Source organism: Muntiacus reevesi, chromosome 3, assembly GCF_963930625.1.
Source record: "Muntiacus reevesi chromosome 3, mMunRee1.1, whole genome shotgun sequence".
Classification (NCBI taxonomy): Eukaryota; Metazoa; Chordata; class Mammalia; order Artiodactyla; family Cervidae; genus Muntiacus; species Muntiacus reevesi.
Window position 1 is genome coordinate 114,996,704 of NC_089251.1, and position 20,845 is coordinate 115,017,548.

Sequence of the window (20,845 nt, forward strand, 5' to 3'; positions counted from 1 at the left end):
ACCACCACATTCCTCGCAGGACTGTTGCGACAAATGAGAACATGTAAAAACTCTTGGGTGCCTGGCCCAGAGTTGGTTCATGACGAATGACTACGTCCCCGCTGGCTCACAGTTAAGAATCTGCCTGTGATGTGGGAGACCCAGTTTCAATCTCTGGGTCAGGAAGATCCCCTGGAGAAGGGAATGGCAATCCACTCCAGTATTCTTGCCTGGAGAATTCATGAGCAGGAATTTTAACTCCATGGAGTAAAAAAGAGTCAGACACGACTGAGGGACTAACACTTTTAAATTTCTTTACATAATGGACAAGGATTGTTTGGTTCACCAAAACCTGTGCACAAACATTTGGAGGAGTGCTATTAAAGGTAAAAAACGATAAATATCATTTATTGCACCAATGTGCCAGGCACTCTGCTAGGCTACGTAATTCAGTTCATCCTCACAGCCAACCTTGGACATGAAGTACTGTTTTCCCCAGTTTCACAGAGAAGAAAATTTGGACTCAGAGAGATGACCCAGGTAATAAAGGGCAATTGGGATGAAAACCTGTATTTGTCTGACCACAAAGGCCTCAAAGACACAGGATTGAAGTAAGTTGGTGGAGGTATCACATTTCCAACCTAGCACCTTGCTTTCTTACCACTAAAAACACAAGACATTTCTCTAAATGTTGAGTAAAAGGAGACAGGGGTGGAGGGGAAAGTAGTCTAAGTGTAAATAGTCCAAGTAGAAGAGAAAACCTACATGGGCACCTCTTAAGTTTCAGGTATTTGACACATTTATTTTTATTTTTTGCCTGAGTCCTAGCTGCAACATGAGGGATCCAATCATCCAACCAGGAATCAAACCCGGGCACCCTGCATTGGGAACATCGAGTCTTAACCACTGGGCCACCAAGGAAGTCCCATGACATGTTTATTAACAATTCCATCTTATTTCAGCTTCATGAGGTATTACTTCAATCTTTGAGAAGAGGAAACTGAGGATCAAACAGACAAAATTACCACCTCAAGGTCACAGACTGTAGACTCATGGGAGAGAAAGAAATCCAAGCCTCTTGTTTTGCCTTTGTTCTCAGCCTCTGCAAAGGTTCAGTAAAACCATAACTGTCTAAAAGCTGTTAACTTTCCATGATGTAAGAACCACTTCACCTACACACAATTGATGGGCCTTCCATCCATTTCCAGCAAGGAATTTGGTTCAAGATCAGGTGGTCCAGTGGTTAAGAATCTACTTCGCGATGCAGGGAACAGGGGCTCGATCCCTGGCTGAGGAACTAAGATCCCACAGGCCACAGGGCAACTAAGCCTGGACGCCTCATCTACTGACCCCTTGTGCTGCAACTAGAGAAGTCTACGCACCCCAACGAAAGCTTCTGCATGCCGCAACTAAGACCCAACACAGCCAAATAAATACACAGATATTGAAAAAGGTCGGGTTAGGGCTAGGGAGCCTGGTCTGACTGCAGAGCCACACTACGCAGTCGCACACACCTCCAGCATGCCATCTCTAGTGGGCCCGCGATGACTACAGCCTCGGAAGAGGGTTCGGGAAGACTCCATTACAGCTGCTAAGGCAAAATCAGGTTCTGCACTTGAACCCTCCAGTCTCAGCTCCTTTCCCCTCCATTTCTTCTCAGACCACAGGGGCTGCTAGTGACCGTCCCTCACCCTTGGGAGGGGACCCTGAGAAGTCCCCTTTCCATCTACCCTGAGGCTCCACTTCCAGTGCCCCTGGCTGAGCCCATCCTGTCACTGCCAACCAAGTTTCACTGGTGGTTTTCTGCCAAAGCTGCTCCTGGAGCAGAGACAGTAAAGAAGGGGAGGGGGCATCTCCAGGCACAGGTGGCAGGTACTTCAGTGAGCTAGAGCCTCCTGAACTCACTGCTGGAAGAGGTCCCCAGTGTGATGCTAAGAGTGAGCCAGGGACAGCAGGCCAGCCTGGGCCAACCTTGGTGTCAGGACACAGAAGGGCGGGGTGCAGACAGGAGCAGCCCAGACAGGGGAAAGGAGAGGGGACCTCAGGACAGGGAGGCCTTCCCTACCACCCTGCCTCAGAAAGCGAGGAGGAGACATGTATCATCTGCTGGATTCTAATACAGGCCCTTTGGGCTCGCAACAGCACCTGAGAGCCCAGAGAGTGCAAATGAAGAGAACCAGGCAGACAGTGGGGGTCAGGCCTTTTGAGGATGCTGTCATGGGCACCCAGGAAGATGAATTTTCTGATTTTTCAAAAGAAGTTGGACATCACGATGCACGTGGGATGTCTTTGATAAACCCTCTCACAAGACAAAAAGAAAACAGAAGAGACACAAACAAGAAAAGGGTTGTCTGCTCTGGGGCACTATATTGGAAAAAGTAATAATAATAATAAAGCACAAACTCAGATTCCAAAGTTCTGTATTTTTCAAAATAAAGATCACACATTGTTTAGAGACAATCTACACAAGAGTTACAAAAAATAGTTGCCCAGGCATAAGCATACACAGGTTTGTTAATTATACACATATGGTTACAAGTGTGCTTGCAAAAAAGTTCATTGGAAATATACACAAGGCTCTGGAAATGTACACCGTGTAGTGTTACAATTCTATATTCAAACAAGGAAAATTGACAGTATGTTACATTCACTTACAAGTAGACAAAATGCAAAATACAGTTCATCTTCTGTACAAAAAGGAAGGGCAATTCACACTTTACAAGGTGAGAGGGGCTCTGATTGTAAGGAAAGTTAGGGCAGGGTTGAACTTTGCACGTCCTTTTGACTGTCACAAAATAAGCAAAACATTACTTTTTTAGGATTAAAAAAAAAAACCACTAGTGTGAACTGAATCATCTGGAATAACATTTAGAAAGGATCTCGCTACTATCTGACTAGGTGACAAATAAAACCAAGCTTTTTTTTTTTCTTTTTAAAAGTTAACTAGGCTGTATAAAGAACATTTATTCCTTCAAAAGAAAAAAAAATTTACTTCTGGTTGAAATTACAATTTACAATATACAACACTATATGCTACGACCATAAAAGGTGTGAATATACACTGAATGCACAGGGCTGGCTAATTTTCTTTTCTTACCAAAAAACGTGTTTATGTTGATTCAAACTTCTCCACATTTACATTACAGGTATACAAATGTACAATTGTACAATCAAAAGTATGTTCGACTACTAGGGTACATTATAGATACAGATTAGACATCAAAACAAGAAAATACTACAAATTTGTATATATGCAAAGTCTACACCAAGTATACACTATATATTTATAGAAGCAAGACCAAAAGCAGAGTTGGATTTTTTTTTTTTTCCTCATGCTAAATAATCAGATTTTTGCCTTTCAATGTTAACAGAAAAAAATCCAGTAGGCAGTAAACAATCATACCTGCCCGGCCTTGAAAGACATTCTGGGTGCTCACATCTCCTCCTCACAAAATGGACTACACTATTTTCTTCAGCATAATAGTCTCCAAAAAAGGCAATTTTCAGAAGTTTCATAAACTTAATGTCATAAACTGAGGCTTTTGCAACTCTGAAATGATTTTCTTTATATATATATATTTATATGTATATTTTTATAAACATTGTTAAATGCCAGTTTGGGGTCATTTAACTAAAATTCAGACTTCTCAGGTTTTTTTTGTTTGTTTTTCTTTTTTACTAAAATGAGGAAGTGGGGAAGAGCTATTTGCAAAACTTGCCAGTGAGGCAGATGAGTTAAAAACCTTTTTTCTTTTTTTTTTTAACTTTTTTGTTAAACCAACCACCCTCAAAGTTTCCACAGGCGGAATATAGATACAACATTGGACAAAATATGTGGCCTCCCATGTACACTGGTTACCTATGTACAAGTATCCTATACACCAGTAAAACAACAGGGCAATTAGTCAATTAAAAAAAATAATTAGTACATGTTATGTGTAATAAAATGAAACAAATTTACAAAGGCTTTTCCACTTGTGGATTTGATTCCTTTTTTTGGGAGGAGAGGGTAATCCTGGAGCAACCATTTACCCATTTTTGGATTCTGCACTGGAACACGTCTGGTTGCTGGCTGGATTCACCAGTGGGCCAGTGAGGTCAGAGGGAACGAGGGCGCGGGGTGCGGCCGCCTCAGATGATACCGTTAGGGGGGCCGCAGATGGGCCCCAGGTCCACGCCGTTCTTCATGTAGTACTTCTCCAGCTTGGCCAGGATGTGCTTGCCGTACGTGTACTTGCGAAGAGTCGCGATGTGGGGCCGGATCTGCGGAGAGAGCACAGTCTGTTACTCTGCCTGTGACAGGCTCGGGGGCTCCAGGGTAACTTCTCCTGGACACCACGAGGTGCCTACAGGTGCACACACCCCGCAGGCGACATCTTCCACTAGCTCAGCCTGAGCACCTGAATACGCGAGCTACATGACCCAGCAGATGAGGAGGGCGGCTCCTGTCCTGAGCGCTGAGGCAGGTGCAAGGGCTCTGGAGGTCGGACAACCACAGACCACTTCCAGGACAGCGTGTGGAGACTGAGCATCCCTGGACACGACCACACCATCCACCGCGGGACGGCAGCCCCTGAGGGAGCCTCTCGGCCCCACGGCTCTCCTCAGCAGCAGGGGCTGCTTTCTGGGGACCACGAACCCTGCGCTCATCACCTGACCCTGCTCTCCCGTTCACAGCACATCACAGAAAGCTAGCAATGATAACAATAAAAATGATGAACAAGAGCCAAGAACTATCCATTTTGAATCCTCGTAAGAGAGGTGTGATTATCCTCGTTTCTCTGATGAAAACACGGAGGCACAGTGGTTAAGCCATTCATCTAAAGTCAGACGGCCCACCCACTGTCTGGCCACTCCTCTCATAGCTCTGCTCCACCTCTCCAAGACACGCAGCCCCCTAAGCATCTCTCTGTACCCCCAACCCTGGGCAGACCCACATCCACAAGTCCTGTGCATCCCACACAACTCGGCAGGTGCTTCCTCTCTGGAACCACCTTTCCTCGTTGGTGACCTCACAGAGCCTTTCTACAACACACTGTGTTCACAATCATTTGTGGAACCACCAACATGCCACACAGACAGTGAAGACCCACAACACTGACCTGCTTCCCCATCACAGCTCCCCAGTTACTTACTCAACACAGGACAACATGCCAGGGAAGATGGACACTCTCAAGCCTGAGTGTTCCACGCAGACCGTGTGCCTGTTTAGTTGTACCCTCAAAGCAAGGAAGGGTCAGGTGGCTCCAGAAACCACTTCTGTAACCCACACAGGATGCAGACCCATATTAGCTTTATATTCTCACCTAGGAGCCAGCCTGGGAAACTATGCACAGTCCTTGGCTCGAACTCCAAGCTGTGGCACGCAGACCACTGCCTAACCGTCCTAAATAAACGCACTTGCAGAAAGGACACCACACTTCCATCTGGGTCGCAATCATGGTGACATACAGAGCTAAGGCTTTGGTCCTTAGTGCTCGAGGCTCCGAACCCCTTGCTTTTGGCAGCTCTCCTTTTAAAACCTGAGTGAAATTCAATCCCTTCACCTGTCTGTCCCCAGGACTGGCTCACTGATGAGTCCAGCCACTTAACCTTTACATCTGTCCTATTCCAGACAAGACACTAACAATGTGTATATACAACGCTGTTGAACTCCATCTTCCACTTGATTTAAAGGGAAATGAAAAGCAACCTGTTCCCCTCTCAATCCTCCTGCTTCCTAAAATGGGTATGGCTAGCTGTGAAAGAGCACAAGTCTTAGGCTTTTCAGATTCTTAGGACTCCCCCTTCTCTCTCAGCTCCTTCAATCAAACCAGCTGCAGAAGCCCCATTCTGTCCACTTCTCTTGATTCTCAAAACCGCCACTCACCTCTTGGCTTAGTTATTTCAACAACCCCCTGTCCAGGCCTCACTGCCTCCTCTCCTCCAAGTTACTCACTGGCCAGGACCATGATTTGAAATGTAAGTGTGATTCTGGCACCCCAGTCCTGTCCCACTGGACTTGCTGTACTTCTCCATTTAAATACACTGTCTTGTCTCCTCTTTCAAGGCTTCACACACTAGGTTCCCTCCACCTGGAAAGGTTCAAGGCTTTACTCAAATGTTGCTCTCGCAGGAAGCCTTCTCTGTACCCCCATGTCAGAAGAGGCACCCCTCCACACTCTCACAGCCCTCCCCACTATTTCCCCAGCATCAGTGTAACTGTCTACAACACTGCTGGGCCTACCAATACAGTGTCCTGGTGAAAGAAGAGTTCACCGGAGAGCACGTGTGCTTTTAAGTATTTGGTAAATGAATGAACTTCCAACGTTCTGTGTGTCTCCAACATCCCCTCCACCTTCACCAGCATCTTGACAGGCCCATCTGAGTCCCACAGCTTAAGGACTCTGGACTCCCCAGCCCTCAGCTGCCATCGTCAGCACCAGCACGGTGTTTGGTTCTGACCTGGAGGCGGTGGGGGCCCCGTCTGGCTCAGAACTTGAGTCCATAGTAAAGATTCTCATTACCGAACTCTGTTCTCAGAGAGGGCAAGTGGCTCATCACTGCCAGACCACGGGCACCCTTCCATCGAAAAGGGCTGGGTGAATTCAGAGCCCAAAGGCTGAGGGTTCAGACGGGCAGCACCCGAGGCGCGAGGCACTGCCTCCCGCAGACACAGTGCGGCCCGCACGCCTGCCCGGGGGATGGCTGGACTCCCCGGCCCCGTGGTCTGTGTGGGGCCGGCGGGACCTCCTCCACGACCGCTCAGAGGCCGTGAGCCTCCTCACGTGCTTTCTGGGTCAGCTCCCACTCACGGCACACAACGCCTCAGATTTCTGTCCCATTTTCTCCCCTCTACCTCCTCTGCAGCCTGGACTTCTCCTCCTACAAAGCCTCCCCTCAGCGGCGTGCGCACAGGCGCTCACGTCGCCCTTCCCACGTGTGCTCTGTGGGCAGTGCTCAGCCTCAGCCATCTCTGTGCTGGCGACTGGCACACGGTGGGCGCCAGATCAGCGTGCCAGACCAGTGCGGCCTCAGGCAGGAGCTCGTACAGCAAACGGTGGAATGAATGATGAGAGGGAGGAACGGAAATAAGGTAAGGCGGCTGATCTGCTAGACTGAGAAGCTGGTCTCCTGGGAGCCAGCAGGTGCAAGACTCGGAGGCGACTCCCCCACAAAGACTGAGTTTAACATTCATACCAGTGAGTTACTGATGGAGCGGCAGCAAACACAGGGACAATGGCCACTCCAGATAAAAGGGACAAGAAGGTACCATCCAGTGACAAACTGTGCAAGAAGCAGCAAGAGGCCCACCCTCCTTTGCATTTCAGAACTGAGAAGAAGCGAGGCCAGCTCCTCCTCTCTGATGGAGACCCGCACAAACTGGCCTACCTTGTGCATGACGATCTTCCTCTGGGCTGGCTCCGCCACATCGATCATCTTCTGGACCACGTAGTTGGCGTACTGGTCCTTCATCATGGTGTATAAGGCACTGTGGGGACCGTCGTTCATGGTGCACACCTCGTCGATAAGCACAGCGCGCTCTGTACGGGAGGCGTGAGTGACACACTTCTCCACGACGTTGCTGTAAGGAGACAAATCCAGGGCCAGTCCTTAGAGGGGCCTCGTTCGGCCGGGCTTATCTGGCCTGGGCTCTGACCTCAAGGTCAGCAGCAAATGAGACTTCTTGGAAGATTAATTCCTCATCTGTTTGGCTCTATAAGATCCTATCTTTGCCACCTGTGACCTCCAATGTCGACCATGGCCAAGCCCAGGTCATGGAGGGTACCAGACCCAACCACCTAACAGGGGAGGGCAAACCCAGGTAAGTAAAGGTTCACAAGACTGGTTATGAGCTGAAATGGGTAAAGAAGATAATTTCAACAGGCATCAACATCTATCAATTCTCTCCTCACCTCTGTGAACTTAATGGGGCCAAGAACAAGTCTCTCTCACATCTAGATCCCTAGTGCCACGCACAGGACTGGGCACTTAAGACAGGCCCTACAGACTTGCTGAGTGAAGGCAGACACAAGGAGAAACCACAGTCGTCAGTCAACTACTTCACACTGTCTCTTAAAAACAAGAAGGACCCCCGGGTGTGTCCACATGTCTAAACACTTCACAGATGTCTCAACCTCGGAAAGGAAAAAAAGAGATGCAGTTACTTTAAATCAGAGTTCCTCTACAATCCAGAAGGACTGCAGATGCTGATTAAATGACACCCAGCCACATGCTAAAGGGCACTCCTCACCCAGGAGTGATTGATTACTCAAGAATGTTTGCTTCTGTGCCTCCGTGAGTATGAGGAAGTTGTGTGATGTCTAAGAACAAGAACAATACTTATTCTTTGTATTTGTATTACTGGAGCCAATACTTGGCAGAGAGAACATTTGGTAAGTGGGAGGCTGAACACTCTGCAAGGATCTCATGACTGGGGGAAGAGCTGCTCTGGATCACAGAATACTCAAGTAGAAAAGGAACTTTCAAATCTAGCTAATGCAGAAAGCTCTTTTCTGACCATTCTGCAAGATGCCCATTTAGCCTCTACATGAGAATTTCCAATGATTTGGAAGCAATTCTGGGGCAACCGACCATGCAAATGAACGGTTCTCTTAAACATTCTTTATATACTAAAGTAAAAATGTGCTTCCCTGAAATTTCACCCATTTGTCTTAATTTTGCCTTCAGGGGCTGAAAAAAAAGGCTGTCTATACCTACTCTAGGAACACCAGAAGGCAAGAGATAGCGTCTCACTCCTTCTTTCAAAGGCCAGCCCTATATAACTGAACAGTCATCACAAATAACCACCACCAAGTCCCTACTCCAGGGGCCTACACCAAGTCCCTACTTCGATTTTTAAATCGCAAGAGAGGGTGGTGGTTCCAGACCACTCTGAAAGAACCCTCGCCATGTTATCTAGTTTCGAATACTGAACCTTTATTATGTACGTGCTTTTATTTAGAAAACAAAATTCTCAAGCTAAAATGTCCAAGAACCACCACCATCCTACCAGACATTTCTTCAATCTTTCTTCTTAAGACAGAGCAAATCAAATCTGATAATCACGTTTAAGACCACAAACAGCCTCTCCCTTCTGATAAAACAGCAGCATGCGAAAACTTTCTTCCTCACGTTCCTCCCACAGCACTCTGCAATTCTAGCATGAGCTGAAGGTGTGGCGTATGGAAGTGCATCTCCTAATAGACACTGGCTTCTCCCTTAGCAGAAAAGGGAGTTAGGACATTACTAAGCCAGTCACGATAACCAAATGTTCAAGCAAAGAATCATCACTTTTTAGAACTGCCAGGCTGAGTTGCCCCTTCATCCACCCAAGACCAGAGTGATCAGATTTAGAACAGAATTTTCTACTAAGCTAGGCTGGCAACAGGACACTCATTCTTCTGGGTGGAAGACTGACTCCTTGACAGTAACTTGTCTTTCAAGAAGGTCATCAGGGTCAGCTATCACACTTGATAGGATCACTCACTGATCAGGATCCCACCTGGCCAAAGCTGCCCTACCACCTAAACACACAATCCATATTGTTCCAGTCTTTAAAGTTCATTCTAGTATTTCTGAAACTGTGGTTCTTAACCTGATTGTGGGTGATAAAATCAACTTAGTGATTTGAGACTAGCTTTTTTTGTTTTTGTTTTTTTAATGAAACAGATTAGTCAGTATCAATTAATTATGACAATCTTCAGTTATGTGTGTATGCACGTACCTATGCATTCAAAGTTGATGAAAAATTTACTTTGTATTCTGGGTTACCATCAAAAATGTCATAAGGTCACTAACCTGCTTAATTGGTTTGTTTCTATTCAATTTTCAAATTTACTGGCTCTTTTGTTAACTTTAATTTACTGTTAAAGCCATATAGTGAATTTTATTTCAGATGTTATACTTTTCTACTCTAGAACTTCCCTATTATTCTTTCTGTAATAAAGCTTCTAATTCTCTACTAACATTCATCTTTTCATTTCACTATATGCACATTTTCCTTTACATTTTTGAGTATAATTTAAATACTTTATAATACTTTAAGTATCTTAAAATATAGTATTTTAAAATACCAATTACTTATATAAAATTTGTAAAATGTATAATTTATAAAATTATAAAATTTATATTTTATATAATTATACTTTTTATAATTTTAATACAAATTTTTATTTTAATTTTTAAAATAATAGTTTTTATATAATTATAAAATTATATACTTTATAAAATGCTTTATAATCCTTCTCTGCTAACTCCAACATCTGGGTGGTATGGAACTATATTCACTAGGGATTTTTCCATTTTCATTTTTTCTTGAGTATAGGTCACATTTTTCTGTTATCTAGACATGACAAATGATGCACTGTATACCCTGAGTTCTATCATATTCCTAACAGTATCACTCTCCTAACCCCTTTTTTGGGCATGCGATATCTTTGCTGAAAGTAAACTGCAAACCTCCCCCATGCAATAAGCAGCAGATGAAATCTCCATTAAATTCTTTCAGCCCTGGCAGGGTTGCCTCGAGTTCATCCTACACAGTGTGGGTCAGGAGTCAACTAGATACTTAGAAAGTTTAAATTTAGGCTTCCCCCTCCTCCCTGGTTCTCTTCCTTTCCAGAATTTCTCCCCTGTCACTCTGCCACTGCCTTCTTGGAACACCAGCAATCTTCTATTCCAACTTAGCCTACAGACTAAAACTTTCCTAATTATAGTCAACAACACCTTTTATAAATTTCAAAGTTACTAACAGACTAGATCTTTAATGGTTCTCAACAGAAAAATGATAATTATGTGACATGGTAACAGCTCAAGTTACTGTAGGAATATTACAACATATAAATGTATCATACCAACAGGTTGTACACTTACAACAGGTTGTACACAGTGTTACCTGTCAATTATGTATCTCCCCCACTCTCTCAAAACAGGAGGTGTGGGAGGAGGCGGGGGTGGAATTTTCCCAATGCAGTGAACCTTCTTTCAAGTATCAACAACCTCCTGTACTCACGTCTGGTTATCTCCGTGCTCCTGGTCACTATCTAATGTCTGCAGGTAGTTTCTGGCATTTTGTCAACAATTTATTAGTTATTATACATGAGAGGGTTGGGCCCAAAATAGCTACTCCCTTATTATCAGACCACAACTGTAATACTTAACACTATACAAGGGTGAGACATTAGATACACTGAACAAGACAGTAAAGAGGACTGTGACCCCAAAAAGAGACCTAAGAGGTTCTGTCTTCTATTTTCCTGATCCTAGCAAATGTCCATAAAAACCAATACAAAGTCTAGGAGATGATCCTACTGTGGTTAGGGTGTTGAAACACTGGATCTGGGGTGCTTTTATTTCTCGTCTCTATTTTCCATGCTGTAACAAGATTTCGCAAATTAAAAGTGAACAATTTAAAAACATCAAAGTTGTTCAAGTCACACCTGCCCTGCAATTTACTTTAAAAACAAGAGGAGAAAAATATTCCAAAAAAATACAGAGAACTATGTTATGCGTAAGATACACACTCTACTCAGAAATCATAGCACTAACCCACTGGAGGGCCATCAATTTCTTCTTCAATCTCTGCTACTTATAAGTTACCTAAAACATCTTTCACAACCTGGGAATAACATATACATTTCATTATTGGGCTGGTATGATATGAAGACTTGAAAAGAGATTTTGAAGAATATGAAGACCTTATACAAAGATATGGTTACCTTCCTTTTAACTCTCAGCATCAATGAGGAAACTAAGTAAAGAACATTTCACAATGCCAAAAAAGTAAACTCATGAAATACCCAGTTTACCAAAGTACAAAATGTATGTGCTTTAGAAACAAATTCCCCAGATTTCAAAGTGGTTCACTCTAGGGGAGTAAGAAGCCCACCAAGAGACGTCTTATATTTCATATTTTGCAGTAGAACTCAATAACCATGTGTTACTTTAAGGAAAATAAACATTAAAAAGAAGAAGAAAAAAAGTATGACGCTCTCTCTAGACCTGAAATGCTGCCCGATCACCTCTCCTGGGGAGCGCCTCTGCGACTCAAGGCACGTACCTTGCGAATTTGTGCTGACTCAACACCAGTACATTGCCTCGAATTTCTGCCACAATTTTACTTTTATCCTCAGGACGACCATGCTCCAATACATGCTGGATTACATAATTTCCATACTGATCCTGTTTCAAAACAACAGAAAATTTTAAATTTATACAAACAAGCTCTATGCTACTTAAATTCTGACATTAATCAACATCTATCTTCCTTTAACACCATGATGGTTTACCTGAATACTAAAGAACATATACGGAATTTTTTAAATGGATAGGTAGTGACAATTTTTCCCTATCATTACAAAACAGGAACACGTCATTACTAGACAATGGAATGTTTCTATATATATTTATGCTGAAAGGTCCAGTCAGGGATTTCAGATAAAGAGCTATTTTTCTAACAAACGTACAAATGGGTCTCTGCACCTGTCTTTAACAGAGAAAAACTGGAAACACTGGCAACACCTAATTAAATAACACCACAAGCATACAATGGAGATACTCATCTAAAGTGAAAGATGTGTTTAAAGAATAAGTGTGTGAGCAAGAATTCCAAAGGCACAAATATTTATTTGTAACACATAAAAAATTAAGTGCATACAAAGAATACTTTTTTTTAAAAATGCCTATGCTAAATGTATCTGCTTCTGGCCAGTAGGATTATGGAACATTTCTTGTGCTCTGCTGCTCCTTTCTGCACTTACAATTTTTTTTACAATGAATATTTAATACATTTATAATCTCACATCTCTGAGCAAAAAAGCAACAAGCACCACTCCAAAAATTGCTTTAAGACCACACACTACATGAAGAAAGAGTTCGAACAGTATGATATGGGAGAAAATTTTAGTAGAAGCAAGACAAATTTAAAAAACTACAGAAATCAACTACTCCATTTAGTTCATTTGAAAAGATGAAATGACAGACTACATGGCCTGCCTAAGTGGCCACAGCTAGCTTAATCCATGACAGGGTTCTGGCTTTTGACAGTTCCTGACAGATCTCTTGATGACTCAGAGATAGATCTTAACTCCAAGGGCAGGGTTCTACTCATCACCCTTATGCATAAAAGATGAACTAGGCTGGTATAAATGGAAACTTGCCCAGAGCTTCAATGGGCATTTTAAACACATTAACCCCTTCTGGAAAAGAAACCTATGCTGAGAAAACACGTGAGCCCACAGGTGTTTGCAGTTACTCTACTGGCAACTCCATTACCTGTACAAGTTGCTCGGTGTGCTGGTGAAGCTCCTCTAAAATAGGGAGTGTCTGGTCAGGGAGACAGTGCTCCAGGATCCTCTGAATCACTCGGCAGCCATAAGGATGCGTGGACAAAGCAAACACCTAGGACAGACCGACACAAACAAGAAAACCAAAATTAACAGGTGCCACTTTCAATACTTCAGAATTATTTATATACATTTTCCCATTAATTTTCCCAATGACCTAGAGAGACAGTCATGATTATTCTTGGTATACAGATGAGAAAACCAAAGTGCCTAAGTTTACATAATGTGCCTAAAATCTTACAGACAGTAAATGACACAGCCAGGATTTTATTTCCTACTCTGACTCCAAGTCCAAATTATTAAGTATGGCATTTAAGTTCTCTCTGAAAATAATAAGGTGTGTATGGACGAATGAGGATAAACTCTAATTTCTTAAACCCATTCCAGGAACTCATAGATTTATACAAATTCAAAACTAAAAAGGACCTTACCAAAAAGTTTATTTAGAAAGGAACAGAGATTAAGGTCATAGAAAACACAGTTAACACACGCAGTGTCAAATGATGGCTTTAAAAACAGAAAAAGGGTTTGGACCAAAGCCTGAATGCTTTCACATTCAGGATGTTTAACCACAGGATAATGTTCTGAATTGAGTTGGGGTGTTTTCCAGCAAGAAGCAAGAAAGGATTCCTCTTTTGTTGAGTCTGGAACAAGGGGAATGCACAGGCTTCAGATCCAGAGAACCCAGTCTCAATTATGCCCTTCCTAGCTGAATGACCTGGATTACCTGAACCTCAAATTTATTGTCAAGAATAATGACAGTAATGATGAGAACACTTAATACGCTCCCTAGTGGCTCAGACGGTAAAGAATGTGTCTGCCATGAAGGAGACCCAGGTTTGATCCCTGGGTTGGGAAGATCCCCGGGAGAAGGAAGTGGCTACCTACTCCAGTATTCTTGCCTGGAGAATCCCCGGACAGAGGAGCCTATGGGGTCTTAGATGTTTACCAAGTGTCAGTCACAGTTCTAGGTGTTTTATACACAGCTTCATGTGTACAACTGGACACCTGATACACTGCGCTGTTTTGCTCAATTCTAGCTTTATAAAAACAGTAAACACTCAGTCTAGACCAACTTATTTCACTCAACATAGTGACTCAAATATTTACTTATAATACTGTGAGCTTCTACCATTTACTCTGTTTGTCTATCTGTATAGCATAAAGTTGAGAAAGTTTGGGGGGGGGGGGGGGGTCCTGATCCTCTCCTGATAGATATCTAGTTTACTCAGTCTTTTCCTATTAGGAGACCAATGCTGCTTTAACCATATCTAAACATATCTTGTTGAGCTTTAAGCCAACTTTTTCACTCTCCTCTTTCATTTTTACCTGTCACAAGGCATAGCCAAAAAAAAAAACAAAGAAAATGATCTACTATTTGTGGTCTTATTTTGCATTTTCATGATTACTAATGGGATTACTTTTTCATAGGTTTCTTCTGTCTATTCAGGTCTGGAGCCCATTTCTGAATTAACCTGTATTATTCTCTTTGATTTTAAGAGTTCTTTATATATGCTGGTTATCAATTCATTGGCATTTTTCATCTTGAAAATATTCCCTCCCATTTGGTGGCTTAATCTGTTTACTTTTTGTGTATTTCAAGCACACACACAAAAAAAGCCTTAAACAGAGGTACTCTTTTTTAACTTAACTCAGAAAATCCCAAATAATCCTCAGTTACTGTTTGGGCTTCCCTTGTGGCTCAACTGGTAAAGAATCTGCCTGCAATGCGAGAGACCTGGGTCTGATCTCTGGGTAGGGAAGGGAAAGGCTACCCACTCCAGTATTCCGGCCTGGAGAATTCCATGAACTGTATAGTCCATGGGGTCGCAAAGAGTCAGACACAACTGAGCAACTTTCACTTTCAGTGTCCGTACTCTACTTAACCATTGCTGTAACTGAGCAAACCGCAAAACCTAAACAACTCTAAAATCCCATTTCAATATAGGCTTTAGCAGTTCACATGACTATACCTGAAAATTTACCTGATATTTCCAGTCTCCCCTCCTTTTCAAAAACAACAAGAAAAGCTGTGGTATGACAAAATATCAACTCTGCTTGGAAGTTGGTGCTAAAAGCACACTGGTTCTTATGATACACAATAAACAGGAGAAATCAGAAGCTAGTTCTGGTTGGGTGTCACTTAACAGAGTTCAAACCAACCTGTTCAATGCCCCATCCAACGCCCCAAAATTAAGAAGCACCTTGGTGTTTTCTTGAGATTTGGGGGGCGGGGAGGAAGGGGGGGAGGGGAAGGGTTGGTGGATATGTAGGACCTCAGTCAACCCCTGCATTAGAAATGCAGAGTCTTCACCATTGGACCACCAGGGAAGTCCCACACCTTGCTAAAGACAGAGTCACACATAACCTGTAAGACTGGTTTTGTAAATCACCTAAATTTTAAAATATGATAAAAACTTTTAAATATCAAGATAAATAGTACTCAACCAAATGAAAAAACTTACTCGTCAAATATAAGACTTAACAACTCTGATGATAGTATCTCATCCTGACATGATCCTGACATGATCCTCCTGCTTTAATGATGGAGAGAAGATCCATGGACAATTGAGGGAAGAGCTGGAGGTGCACAGAGCTAGTACCTAGTAACACTGAAGAGGACTGCTACTTACTGCAGTCTAAAATGCACTAAGCCCTTGAGAACACTCCCATTGTGCTCTCCGCTCACAATGGAAACACCCATCAACTCGTTTCCCTTTTTTCTTTACGAAGTCACTTACCTGCCCCTTAAACGCATCGATGATAAACTGCAGAGACTGGGGCTGCACACATTCGATGCACTTCTGCACCACGTGATTGCCATTCTGGTCCTTCACACACTTGAGAACGTGGCCATCCAGTTCCCGAACCATTTCATTCTAGTTGAGACAAAGAAAGCAAGCACCACCAGAATCACAGAGAGCAAACACCTGGACAGTCAACATTCTCCTTACCAAACACAAAAAGCATGAAGCAGGGAATCCATGACAATGAAAGTGGGACAATTCAGCTGTGGGACTCAAGACAACCTTGATAACAAACGAGGACTGGAGTTTTTCCACATGATAGCAAATTTCCTATAAAAACAACCAGTCTTAAGAAAAGTTCTCTAACTTGCAAAAGACCTCTTGGGAGTTCCAAAAAAATGCAGTCAACTTCAAATAGAAAGCAGCCGGTATCAAACCAACTATATTGTATTAGAGACTATCACATACAATTCACCATTTGTCACCATGACAAGACTGTAAAGTCCCTATCAATAAAAATGACAGTAGTTAATCTAGAGCTGACTCTAGCTAGGTAGACCTCTAAGTGTTTAACATAATCTGACTTATGAATCTGCCTGACAATCCTCTGCAGTGGCCACTATTACAGATGAATAAATCAAGGCAGAGAAAAATTAGCTGCTTGTTAAAAAATCATAGACCCGGACTTGCCACAATTCAAACTCAAGTAATCTGACTCCCGTGTGTGGTGATACAGGTCATGTAAGCAAATGACTAGTCGATTAAATATTACCCTGCACACTCTTCTCCACCCACATATATGAATATATGAACATACTGAGTCTGAGAAGGGTTAAAACTATAGACAGTGACTGAATCAGAACTCTAGCCTGAGTCTGTGACTCCAACATGATCTTTCCACCAGGCCAGACTGACTGCATAATCAGCTGGAATAGTACTCTCAGTTAATGAAAAGTGTCCAAAGTCAGGGAAAAATACAGGACAACACCAGACATTATGTGGTATGTATGTGTGTGGGGGGGTGACAAGGGTACCGAAAAAGAGCCATTGGGATTTTTATTGGATCCCCTCCCCAAACTCGTTGACTCAGGTCTCCTTAAGCTGAATACCTGCACAACAGCTGGGCCCTGGCACTTTCTGCCCAATTTCTTTGCTGTATACAATCTCTATATATTAGCTACACGGTGCTGACTCTACATTTATGGTATGGGAGAAGACAGCAAACCAGTTTAAGATGGTGACATTTATGAATACAATTGTCTTAAATCCTTGAGATGTTAAGCATGTAAAAGCACTAAAAGATTTTCTAATTAAAGAAACTCAAGACCACACGGCCGGGGACTAAACCAGCAACAGATTCAGGACAGTTCGCTGAAGCAATTAATCAAATGTCAGAAAAGAATAACTTATGGAAACATGAGAATGATAGAGGATGACGCCTATATAAAGATAAAACACCAGGAAGAGTTCTAATAATCAAAATGAAGGGGAAGTGGCTTCCCTGAAGCCCAAAGAGGTAAAAACTCCACTGGAGATCAATTTATTTCATCTAAAATACACTTACATCTGGAAAACAGTAAGTTATTTGTACTGGGGAAGATAGTTTAGACCCAGAACAGGAATTACAGAGAAACCAGATTAGGAAAAGATACTCAGCAATATATAGGGTAGAAAGAGCAATGGGGGTGGGGGCGCAGGGAAGAGAAGGGAGACAAAAACTACTACAGTGTAGCCACAGGATCAGAAAACAAACAAAAAAATACAGTAAAATATAAAATAAAATCGACAATGTATCATATTCATGGGAGAGGGCAAAGATATGGAAAATACCTGGGAAATCAAAATTTCCTGCTTGCTTTCAGTAAGCAGGCATTATGGTCAAGAGAGGGAAAAAGTTCCATGTTCAAAAGAAACAAGAAAATTAACAAAGGAAGATTCAGTCATCAAATTTTCATCCTGGAACATCCCAGGGAAAATTAAAACTGATAACGATTTGAACATTAGGAGAAAACAAACTAGTAGCCTCACCCCTGCTTCTAATCACTTACACACAACATCCTCTTCTTATCGCTGTAGCTCCTATGCTGGGCACCGAATGGAATGAATTCCCAACCTGCTGTGTGTCTCCAACATCCCCTCCACCTTCACCAGCATCTTGACAGGCCCATCTGAGTCCCACAGCTTAAGGACTCTGGACTCCCCAGCCCTCAGCTGCCATCGTCAGCACCAGCACGGTGTTTGGTTCTGACCTGGAGGCGGTGGGGGCCCCGTCTGGCTCAGAACTTGAGTCCATAGTAAAGATTCTCATTACCGAACTCTGTTCTCAGAGAGGGCAAGTGGCTCATCACTGCCAGACCACGGGCACCCTTCCATCGAAAAGGGCTGGGTGAATTCAGAGCCCAAAGGCTGAGGGTTCAGACGGGCAGCACCCGAGGCGCGAGGCACTGCCTCCCGCAGACACAGTGCGGCCCGCACGCCTGCCCGGGGGATGGCTGGACTCCCCGGCCCCGTGGTCTGTGTGGGGCCGGCGGGACCTCCTCCACGACCGCTCAGAGGCCGTGAGCCTCCTCACGTGCTTTCTGGGTCAGCTCCCACTCACGGCACACAACGCCTCAGATTTCTGTCCCATTTTCTCCCCTCTACCTCCTCTGCAGCCTGGACTTCTCCTCCTACAAAGCCTCCCCTCAGCGGCGTGCGCACAGGCGCTCACGTCGCCCTTCCCACGTGTGCTCTGTGGGCAGTGCTCAGCCTCAGCCATCTCTGTGCTGGCGACTGGCACACGGTGGGCGCCAGATCAGCGTGCCAGACCAGTGCGGCCTCAGGCAGGAGCTCGTACAGCAAACGGTGGAATGGAACAGTAAGAGGGTGCAAGTGAAGAAAACTAGAAGGTTTAAGGTGGAAAAAGTTTTGTTTGTTGGGGTCAGTTCGAGTACAAGAAATTGACAACTTTACTTTCTTCACCTCTTGCCAAAGGAAAAACCCACCTCTAAAATCACACCTACTAAAGACTTAATTCTGGTCAAAGGGGAAAATGTTTGAAACCGGTGGTTTTAACACAAGACACTTGATCCACTATAAATTTACAAAATGAACCGCACAATTCATGCTTGCCATGCAGAGGGCAGCCACAAGCACCAAAAAAACACTGAGAGAAAACGAAAGACTGACAAACGTGCAAGGTTCACCACATGTACCATGAAGAAAGACCAAACACCAAGAGAAAAGTTAAAGGGGAAACTTACAATTACCTGCTGGTCTGAGGGAATAAACTCAAGAGCTTTCTGGATAACACGGCAGCCATACATCTGCAGTGCCAATGACAGGACGTGGCCTCGAATCCGTTCAGCCAAAGCCAGCTTCTGTTCAAGGCTGCCAAACTAGACATAATGTGTGGGTGAACACCATTACTTAGGTAGAAAGAAAGAAACCAGAGAAAGCAAAGCATTCATTATTCTGTATCAACCACTGGCATACCTCTTTTAGCCCTGTCATCTGTGATTAACTAAACCTTTTGTTTATAAAAACCTTTGTTTCTTCAAGGCAGTACTTATCAGAATCTGATTAACAGGAACTCTTTTTAATGTTAAAAACACTTCTCAGATATCCAACTGTAGTAGTCTCTGCTAAACAAACACGCAATTCCTCAAAGATGCCCTTAACTCATCAATACTATTAAATATACCTATATGCCATTAATTACAAGAGCATTTACATTTATTCTAAAAACAACATTACATGTGGACGACACTGTTTATTACTAAAGCTTTAGACGATGTCTGAGGGATATTTAAGGGTTTCTTGCAGCAAACCTGTATCATTTTAGGTGTCTGAGTCCGTAAGCTGAAATGAAAGAACTGAAGTTCTTTCATCTTTGTGGAGTTTAAGCCAAAGCACACATGCACACTCTCTTCTGAATATACTGTTCTATACTACTATAAGAAATGATAATGTCTATTTATACAAGTCAACAGGATCAGGGGGAAAGTTAGTAAAATCAAGGGGTATGACTGCACAATGTTAAGTCTTCCTAGAATGTTTTTCCATCCTTGTTTTTTTATTTTCATTTGAATAGCATATGAGACTGATAGAGACTTTATGAATAAGGATGCCCAACCCACTCATTTTTCATACAGTGTCAAGTCCATGGACATTCTCTAAGTCAGAGAAGTTCTCCAGCTTGTCCTAAATCGTATTGCTATAATCAACTGTTTATTTAGCCAGCCTAGCTGCATTAACCTCTGGAGTTGGGACAGCCCTATATTTTTATATATATGTGACCAAAATGGCAGTGAAAACAGGTATCTGAAAGTCAAAATTGTAAGAGTCATGTTTAGGTTGATTCCTCAATCTACAGCTAGAGAATTCAGAGTCAAAGAACTTAGATCTTGATGAGAAAAGTTGAGAAGATAAAGACTGTGAGTAAGCCATTTAAAAAAAATCTTCACATAAACCAAAAAAAATAAGATGTAAGAAGATTACAAATTTCTCTTGCTGAGGGACAGGTAATGTGCAGAGTTGCCACGTTTTACCCCTGTATCAGATGTTTCATCTCAATGTTTCATTCCTTTCTGGATTATAATAGGATTATTGATACCACGGCTCTGCAGTACATCACAGCTACAATGGTCAGTCAAAAAAAAAAAATCTGTGCCTTTCTGACATTTTAGTTTAGAAGAGGAAATAAGACATTAATCCAACAATCTCACAGATTCTTTCCAAAGACAATGATAACAAGAGTAGACATTATCCGCATTAACAGGGGGAATAATAAGGAACCAAGGCTGAAGGATCACC

General features: G+C 42.9%; 1 protein-coding gene and 2 non-coding genes across 19 annotated transcripts in view; all 3 read right to left on the minus strand.

The window, feature by feature from the left end:
* Nucleotides 1-2,382: 2,382 nt before the first annotated feature.
* PUM1 (pumilio RNA binding family member 1) overlaps nt 2,383-20,845 on the minus strand; it is a 121,366-nt gene continuing 102,903 nt past the window's right edge. For 13 of the 17 annotated variants that reach the window (XM_065930263.1, XM_065930262.1, XM_065930261.1 and 10 more), the window contains 6 exons: nt 19,294-19,428; nt 16,046-16,183; nt 13,234-13,359; nt 12,020-12,141; nt 7,351-7,543; nt 2,383-4,242 (listed from right to left, as the gene is read on the minus strand). In XM_065930263.1, coding sequence (XP_065786335.1) covers nt 4,111-4,242; nt 7,351-7,543; nt 12,020-12,141; nt 13,234-13,359; nt 16,046-16,183; nt 19,294-19,428 — 846 coding nt within the window. In that variant the 3' untranslated portion in view covers nt 2,383-4,110. The remainder of the gene's footprint in view (nt 4,243-7,350; nt 7,544-12,019; nt 12,142-13,233; nt 13,360-16,045; nt 16,184-19,293; nt 19,429-20,845) is intronic. The other 4 variants (XM_065930264.1, XM_065930252.1, XM_065930255.1 and 1 more) reach the window with 1 other exon arrangement.
* Nucleotides 6,445-6,529, minus strand: LOC136165799 (small nucleolar RNA SNORD103/SNORD85). The gene has a single exon (XR_010662769.1). It is a non-coding gene; the product is annotated as a small nucleolar RNA SNORD103/SNORD85 (small nucleolar RNA).
* Nucleotides 18,322-18,406, minus strand: LOC136165800 (small nucleolar RNA SNORD103/SNORD85). The gene has a single exon (XR_010662770.1). It is a non-coding gene; the product is annotated as a small nucleolar RNA SNORD103/SNORD85 (small nucleolar RNA).